Raw genomic sequence first — 9,046 nt, 5'->3', positions numbered from 1 at the left:
TATCGTGGGTTTTCCCAGTTTTTATCCAAGTGTGGGATTGCACACAGATTATCATGCCCACACACCTCTGAGCAGAATGGTGTTGTTGAGAGGAAACATAGGCATATTGTTGAAATAGGATTATCTCTTCTTGCTCACTGTGGCTTGCCTTTGTGCTTTTGGAGTCATGCCTTCGGTACTGCCATGTATATAATAAATCGTCTCCCTATTGTAATTCTTGGGTTCAATTCACCGTTCTACAAAGTTTATGGCCGTCATCCGGATTATCATTTTTTCAAAGCTTTCGGTTGTGCCTGCTATCCCTTATTACGGCCTTTTAATCGTCACAAGATGGAGTATAGATCGGTGCAATGTTTGTTTCTTGGTTACAGCCCAAGTCACAAGGGGTACAAATGTTTTAATCCCATCACCAAGAAAATTATCATTTCCAGGAATGTGGTGTTTGATGAACATACATTCCCTGGCTATCCAACTGAACACCATTCTACAACTTCTCTGAATTTCTGGCCATCGTTTCCACCACACTTTGGGCTGCGTCCAGCATCGCAGCCGTCTCCATCTACGTCTGAGCCCATAAGGCCTGTTTCCTCTCCGGTGTTACCTATGGCCCATGATGGGTCTGTTTCGGGTTCTACCCAACCAGCATCGAGTGGCTCCTTGAGCCCAACCCATGACAGTGCTACAAGTTCTTCTGCACTTGTGTTACCAGTAGGGCCCCCCTATGTGGGGCGCACTCACCCTATGGTTACTCGACATCAAGATGGCACTCGCATTATGAAAGTACCAAAGAGTTTTCAGGCTACTAAACATCCCATTTCCATGGCTCTATTCGCTTCAATTTCTCCAATTGTGGAACCCACTTGTTATAAACAAGCATCCAAAAGTGTTGAATGGAGGAAAGCCATGGCTGTTGAATACAATGCGTTAGTTTCGAATGGGACGTGGTCTCTTGTCCCACCACCTACACATCGTCATATAATTGGGTGCAAATGGATTTTTAGAGTTAAATATAAATCAGATGGCACACTTGATCGGTATAAGGCCCGTTTAGTGGCTAAGGGGTACACCCAAGAACATGGTTTGGATTATTCTGAGATGTTTAGTCCGGTGGTCAAACCCACCACCATTCGAATTATTTTGGCTCTTGCGGTGTCACAAGGCTGGCCCTTACGCCAACTTGATGTTACTAATGCTTTTCTCCATGGTTATCTCACCGAGGACATCTACATGGCTCAACCGCCCGGGTATAAGGATACTCGTTTTCCCAACTATGTTTACAAACTCCAGCGTTCGTTGTATGGCTTGAAACAGGCCCCACGGGCCTGGTTTCAAAGGCTGAGTAATTACTTGTTACAGTTGGGCTTTGTTGGGTCCAAAACTGATACTTCCCTATTCATCAAGCACTCTACTACGGGCCCTATCTATTTCCTCATATATGTGGACGATATTATTGTCACCGGTCCATCTTCTATAGAAATTCAGATATTGTTGGACACCTTGGCAACTGAATTTGCCCTTAAAGACCTTGGCACAGCACGTTATTTCTTGGGTATTGAGTTGATTCCAAACTCTGATGGGCTTTTACTCTCTCAACAAAAGTACATCTATGGGCTTCTCCAACGTGCAAATATGTTAGGTGCCAAGCCCATTGCTACTCCGATGACAACTTCCACTTCTCTTTCAAGACAATCGGGCAAATTATTATCCGATCCAACAGAGTATAGAAGCTTAGTTGGTGCGTTACAATATGCTACATTGACTTGCCCAGACATCTCATACCCAGTCAATAAGCTGTGTCAGTTCCTTGCTGCACCCACGGATGAACATTGGCTAGCAGTCAAGCGGGTCCTTCGCTATTTGAAAGGAACAATCTTACATGGGCTTCAGCTATTTCGCTCTTCATCATCATCTTTAAAGGGCTATACGGATGCTGACTGGGCCGGCTGCCCAGATGATAGAAAGTCTACTGGTGGATACTTAATATTTTTGGGCTCCAACCTCATCTCATGGCAATCACGTAAGCAACCTACCGTGGCCCGCTCAAGTACCGAGAGTGAATATCGGGCCTTAGCCCTAGCTACCACAGAATTGACTTGGATTCAATCTCTTCTTGGGGAGTTGCGAGATCCTCTATCATCTCCACCAACTCTTTGGTGTGACAATATTAGTGCAACATTTCTCACGGCGAACCCCGTGTTTCATGCCCGAACGAAACACATTGAAATTGATTATCACTATGTCCGTGATTTGGTTGCGAAGAACGCATTACGGGTTCGTTTTGTGCCTACAGTTGATCAGTTGGCTGACATTTTAACAAAAAGTCTCTCATCAGCCCGGTTTGCACACTTTCGGTCCAAACTCAATCTTCGCCAAGGAATCTTGAGTTTGCAAGGGGATGTTAGAGGAGTGACGTAGTGCTTATATGTTTGTTACTGTTTGTTAAGTTACTGCCACTTGGCATAACAGTCTTTGGAAAAGCACATGGGTGCATGTGAATATTGTTATGTGTAAACAGTTTCTAAAATGATTATAAATAAAGGAAAACCCAAGACGCAAGTAAAGGGAATGAATTCATTTCTCACTTCTTACTCAAACCCTGTATGCTCGATTGGCAATATTGGAACTCTTTGTCTTATTAATCTCTTCTTTGAGTGTTCGGTAATTGAAGCCCTGTGGCAGAACGTTGGGCTCGGCGACTTCTTCACCAACCAGGACATTCGTTTTGGTATATTGACTGCTACTCTCTTATCCACTAAACAAGGTAGGGAAGAAAACCTGAAGGCTTCCCTATTCTGCAGTATAATATGGTTCATCTGAAATGCATATTGGGATCTCATTTTCAAACAAGTATCGTTCACTCCAAGAGCCATTGCTCACTTTGAACAAATGCTGAGCTTTAAACCCATGATTCAAAGAGAAACCAGATTCTTTCGATGGTTGGCTCCACCATTTCCAATTGTTAAATTTAATGTGGATGGATCAAGTAAGGGTAATTCAGGCATGGCTGGTATAGGAGGCGTTTGCAAATCCCACTCAACGGCTTTTATATGTCCTTTTCCTCAAGGAATAGGGTGGAATTATGCGATGGTAGCAGAGGCAATGGCAATTCATAATGCTTTGTTGATTGCTCTACAAATGGGTGTCATGGGGTCATCATTGAAAGTGATTGTCAAGTTGTGATTAATATTGTATCCGGTGCTTCACAAGTCGTGCCTTGGAGGATAGCGCACATCATCTCTGACGGCGGAACTCTATGTCTTACCGTCATTGATATTTCCTTTGTACACATTCTTAGAGAAGCAAACCCGGTTGCTCTTGCTGCTTCGTCCCAGGAAACTTTGTGCTGGCAACACTTACAACCCCCCCGCCCCCCGCCCCCCGCCCCCCTTCCCCCTTGTATTGTTCTTTCGTTACTTTCTTACTCACTTGGAATGGTGTTCCAGCATTATTAATTTTTTTTTACCAAAAAAAAGATAAATAGTTTTTGTATATTAAGAATTTTAATTGTAACTACCCCACAATTCAACGTTAAACTTAGTTACCATAAAAAAAAAAACCTTTTAACTTAGTTGGAGTTTACCAATTAACCAGCCCTGGTGACTGCCATCAGCGTCAATTCAGCCTTCTTTGTTTTTTTCGTTTCGATTATTGTGGGTTCAATTTTGGAATCGTGGATTTAGTAATTTGTATGGGATACCGGTTCGATACCAATTTGGATCAGTCCCTATTAAATGGATTTGCCTCTAGCTTCATTAAAAATATTTTTTTTTACCCTATTACCCTTGGTCCGTACCAATTCACCAATACAAGATCAATTAGAAATCAATATCAGCCTTGCCAATACCAATACAAATAAGCTGATTTGGCCAATCCGATACCAGTTACTAAAACCATGTTTGGAATTCGACTCCCCTAGAATATTGCTTTCCAAACATTAATCCAAATAAGACATAATACTAATAATAGCTTTCTTATATCTATGGCTGCAACCGGATCGGTTTGGGCATGGCTTTTTAAAACCCCAATCCAATCTTAAGTCCCCTTAGTTGCACCCAAGCCCTGCCCGACTTTGACTCAAGGCCTGAAAAATCCAATCATGACCTGCCCTCAGAGTCGGGTCGGGCTGACCCTGGTTGGCCTTGATCATAGTGGGGGAAGGGAGAGATGCATGGATTGAACTGAGTTGGGCTGGGTTGGGGAGAAAATTATCAATTTTAATTTACATAAAATAACACTATAATAAAATATATTATCACTTATTATCTTCATATATAATAAATTATAGAGAAAATTATTTGGACACCCCTTAAACTATGGCCTAATTACTTATTCTCCCCAATTTTTCAAACAATTACTTGAACACCCCCTATAGTTTACCATTTCTTTCAAGTAGGTCAAGTCTATTACTTTAATGATGATGTCATCGGTTAAATTTTTTGTAATGCCTAAACTATCCTTAAGGTGTAATGAAGTAACAGATTTACCTGGGGGTGTCAATTGGTGAGGCCCGGCTTGGCTTGGTCGGGCCTAGCCGGGCCTCACCAATTTTACAGCTTGTACCGTGTCCGACCGTTTAGGCATTTGGGTTTGCCTTGGGCGGGCATGGTACAGTTTCATTTCGATTGGTCGGTGTTCAATCTTTAATCGGGGCAGCTTTATTCAGGCTAAACGGGTCAAAACTGGGTCCAAAACAGACTAATGAGACGTTTAACTTTAAACGGTCTCTAACAATGTGGGCTTACTAATTGACATGCAACCGGAGTTTTAAGTTCAAACCATCACATCGTTGGACAGTCACGGTACACCTCAACTCAAACTCAAATAAAGCTTATCCAACTAAAATAGAAATACAACACCGAATAGAAGCACATCTAACAAAGTTAATAAAGAGAACAATAATAACAGTACAAAACCAAATAAAAGCACATCTAACAAAGTTAGTAGAGGGAAAAATAATTATAGCACAACACCGAATAGAAACACATCTAACAAAGTAAGTAGAGGAGAATAAAAAAATAGCAACACAACACCGAATAGAAGTACATCTAACAAAGTTAATAAAGAGAACAATAATAACAGTACAAAACCAAATAAAAACACATCTAACAAAGTTAGTAGAGGGAAAAATAATAATAGCACAACACCGAATAAAAACACATCTAACAAAGTAAGTAGAGGAGAATAAAAAAATAGCAACACAACACCGAATAGAAGCACATCTAAAGATCTAAAAACTAAAACTAAGCCTCATCTCACCTAAGTTAAGTATATCTAACCAATAAATGTCAAAAACCAACAAAGAAGCAAACAAAAAAGAGAAATTTGGAGGGAAGGAGAGAGGAAGTTTATAAGTTAAAAGGTTGGGCTAGGTCGGGCTGTCTAGGTTGGGCCAAGAATCGATCGGTCCGATCGGACGCCCAACGGGCTAGGACTCCACACTGGGACCGCACGATTACTAAATGTGACGGGCTTAAGCCCAACATGTTTAGTAATCGGGCCAGGCTTTAACTGGGTGGGCTCGATCGGGCCGGGCCTGGAATTGACACCCCTAGATTTACACCCTCCTTCTTCTTCTGCCTCCTACAACAGAAAAAAAAAAGAAAAATAGGCAGCCATGGCTGCTGTTTCAAAAACCATTAGGGCATCCTCGCCCGAAAGGAAATTTTCTGAAATCACAATTGGGGATCTCTTGGTATATGTAGAAAGCTCTTTAAAATTTCAAATAGATGTAAATTTCAAAAAAATACAGAAAACCTAAATCCAAACATCTGCTACTGACCTACTGGTACAATGATTTTCCCCAAAGAGATAATCCAACAAAACTCTTCGAATAAATTGGGGCTTCCTTTTTTCTAGTTATTTTTTCCTTGAGTGATTTTGAAAGATCGCAAATCTGAATAGTTGTAAACACTAAATTGCAGATTTCTTGAATTGGGTTGACAAAATTATACCACCACCAATGCAAATCCTCACAGCTTTTACTGTTTCTGAGTTATAACTTCCTCAAAAGAAGAAACAATATACAGTAGCAGTGACTGTAACATACAACATAAATAGAAATAGAACTTGAGAAGGAACGAAAAAAAAGAAATGAGCAATTTTCTGAAATCGGTTAGGGTGAATAGGTTTGATTCCAGTTACCATTAAGGGTTTGAATCCTAATCGATTTTCAGATTCAAACCCTTAATCTGAAAATCAATTGAGGGTTTTGGGTTATTTTGATTTGAAATTTGTTTAAGAAAAGAAAAAATTTCTGAAATCGATTAGAGTTTGAAATCAGTAGGGGATAGGGGCGGTGGGTTGCATGAGGAAGAAGAAGGAGGAGGAAGAGGAAAAGGAGAAGGCGGTAAATCTATCAATTTCACTGTTTTTCTACTGAATAGGTGATAAGGGTAAAATGGATATTTCCATTAAATACTAATAACAGACTAGCATCGTCAAGTTTCAGGGGGTGTCAAGTAATTGTTTGAAACGTTGGTGATAGTAAGTAATTAGGCCACAGTCTAGGGGGTGTCCAAGTAATTTTCTCTAAATTATATAATAAAATATGTGTCAAACATTGGTTTAGTATGTCTTTTTTATTTTTTGGATAGAATATATGTTTAGTATGTCAATATATATTTTATAGTATAACTTAAAACATGCAGGGTTGGGTTGGGTTGGGCCCGACTGGGCTCAGCTTGAGGTCTCAACCTTGGCCTAACTTGACCTTAACTTAGGGCCAAGAATTTGTAACCCCGACCTAGCTTCAGGGCCAGGTATGTCTGCTCAGGCCCTATTCCGGCTCAGGGCAAGTTCGGGCTGATAGGGCCAATCTTGCACCCCTACTTATATCTAAACCGAATTTGGACTCATCTCGTGTTTTGCATTCTCTTGGGTAGATCTAAATCGTTCTCCTGCCAACATACATTCCCCAATAATTATCCACTCCAATTCCTCCAACTCCTCTAATAGGGGGAGTGGACCCAACCTTGGGCAGTGTTTTCGGACAGGGGGTAAGATGGTCATTTTCGCCCCCATGTGAGGAAATGGAGCGGATAACGATTCTACATCCCCCTGAGCCCTAGCGCATGAGCTTCGGATGAATCAGTCAGTGTTCAAATACAAGAAGGATTCGCGACTCACATGAAGATGAGACGTGAGTAGGCGTGTGGAGTTAGTTAGCTAGCTGTATTAGGATTATTTTTTCTTTCTTTCGGAAGGAAAAAATAAGAATCAGATTATAACTCGAAATCCTGCTCTCTCTCAGTTAAATCCTAGTAATGGTTGAGAAAGGAAAGAAAAGCTTAATTATGTGTATATATATAGGGGAAGGGGAAAGCTTAGAAGTTTGAAATTTAGAACGAATTGAAGGAAAAGTTTGATTCTGGATAATCAATTCGTTGTTGGTGCTATAATCGCTCTAGCTACTCAAATCTCTCACTTTCTTCTATGGCCTCTTCCGTGTCCGATGATTGCAATGGAAAGCGGTTGAAGAACAGCATTGATTGCCATGGTGTGAACAAGAGTATCATGTTTGCACTTCCAGAGGATATCAAGTTTTTGATTGTAAACAAGTTAGATGTGGTGGACTTACATTGCTTTAGTTCAGTTTGCAAGTCCTGGCAATCAATCGCCATGGCTGCCAAGAAAATACAGCCACGACCTCCTCAACTCCCATGGCTCATGTTTTCCTCCTTCAACGATCATCGTCTTGTGTTTTTCAGACTCACCGATGGCAAAGTTTTGAGGTTAGAAATCCCTGAAACCTATTTTGGCTCTCAGTGTGTTGTTGTTGGATCTAATTGGGGATGGTTGATAATGGTGGATAAGATGAGACGCACCAATTTCCTTTTAAATCCATTTACCAGAATTGTAATTCAACTTCCACCACTAGATACTCTTCCCATTCACTACGACAACGACGTAGGAATTCCTTCTGTACTTTTTCGTATTGTGTCGAAAGATAACTTCATTAATAAGGCTATGTTGTTATCACCACCTGCTGCTGCTGCTACTACTACTAACAATTCTACATTGAATGATTGTGTGGTCATAGCGATTTATTGTAATAACGAATTAGCCTTCTGTAGGCCAGGGGATGATGCGTGGACCTCCTTGGGAATATATTTTAAAGACATTATTTTATGTCATGGAAAATTGTATGCCATTACTGAACAATTTGATCTTAAACTTGTGAAGTTGGGTGGTTTTAATCCAAAAATAAAAAGCTGTAACATTGCTCCTCCAGTAGCAAAAGAGGATCTCAGTCCCCTTCAGAAATCGTTCTATTTGGTGGAATGTCTTGGAGAGTTGTTGATGGTTATAAAATATTATGTACGTGATTATAATCTACGATATCACTACACAAGTCTTACGTTCAAGATATTTAAGTTAGATTTAAAGGGTCGGAGATGGATTAAGGTGGAGGATTTGGGTGATCGAACGCTATTTATTGGCACAAGTACTTCCTTGTCTGTCTCGGCACGTGACCACCCTGGATTGAAAGGAAACTGCATATACTTCACGGATCATGAAGACTTTGGCAATCGTGGACCTAAAGTATATGAAACATTAGCTAGTTTGTTTCACTTGGAAGATAACAGCACTCAACATTTATCCTCATATGGTTTGGGGGGTTCTCCATCTACACCCATCTGGATCACACCAATTTTTTGATAGAGAGGGGAAGGGGGGGTTTGGGCCGGCTGTTGAGATCAATGGGGGTATCTAATTTATGTCTTCAAGCTTGTCTTACAATTAACATTATGGGAGATAATAACTTTTTTTAAAAAAACATGGAGGGTAATTTGATTTTTCTGTTCTTATTTGTACTTTTTATTCTTTTGTTATTGTTATTTGAATTGGCTCTCTTTTATTTTTTTTTGGTAATAAATTGGCTCTCTTTTATTTTGTCTTTATCTAATGCAGCTATGAACTATCAACGGAAAATATTTGAAGTAAAAACTCCTCTAACTTATCAAAGTGGCCCATCCCTAATCTGTCATATGGAATGATGATGTGTTAATTCTGACCTTTGGGGAGAGAGAGTATTCTATGCTGTTAG

General features: G+C 40.3%; 1 protein-coding gene across 1 annotated transcript; it reads left to right on the top strand.

Moving 5' to 3' along the window:
* Nucleotides 1-7,431: 7,431 nt before the first annotated feature.
* On the top strand, nucleotides 7,432-8,658 carry LOC122639022 (F-box protein At2g26160-like). Its single transcript, XM_043831859.1, has one exon. It carries the CDS (start codon nucleotides 7,432-7,434, stop codon nucleotides 8,656-8,658), a length of 1,227 nt encoding a protein of 408 aa, XP_043687794.1.
* Nucleotides 8,659-9,046: the final 388 nt, after the last annotated feature.

Source organism: Telopea speciosissima, chromosome 9 (genome assembly GCF_018873765.1).
Source record: "Telopea speciosissima isolate NSW1024214 ecotype Mountain lineage chromosome 9, Tspe_v1, whole genome shotgun sequence".
NCBI classification, from domain to species: Eukaryota; Viridiplantae; Streptophyta; class Magnoliopsida; order Proteales; family Proteaceae; genus Telopea; species Telopea speciosissima.
Note: the sequence above shows the minus strand (reverse complement) of the source record. Positions and strands in the feature narration are given on the sequence as shown.

Bases quoted from the DNA above. Each gene is read 5' to 3' on its own strand.
- LOC122639022 (XM_043831859.1), top strand. From the start codon at position 7,432: ATGGCCTCTTCCGTGTCCGATGATTGCAATGGAAAGCGGTTGAAGAAC.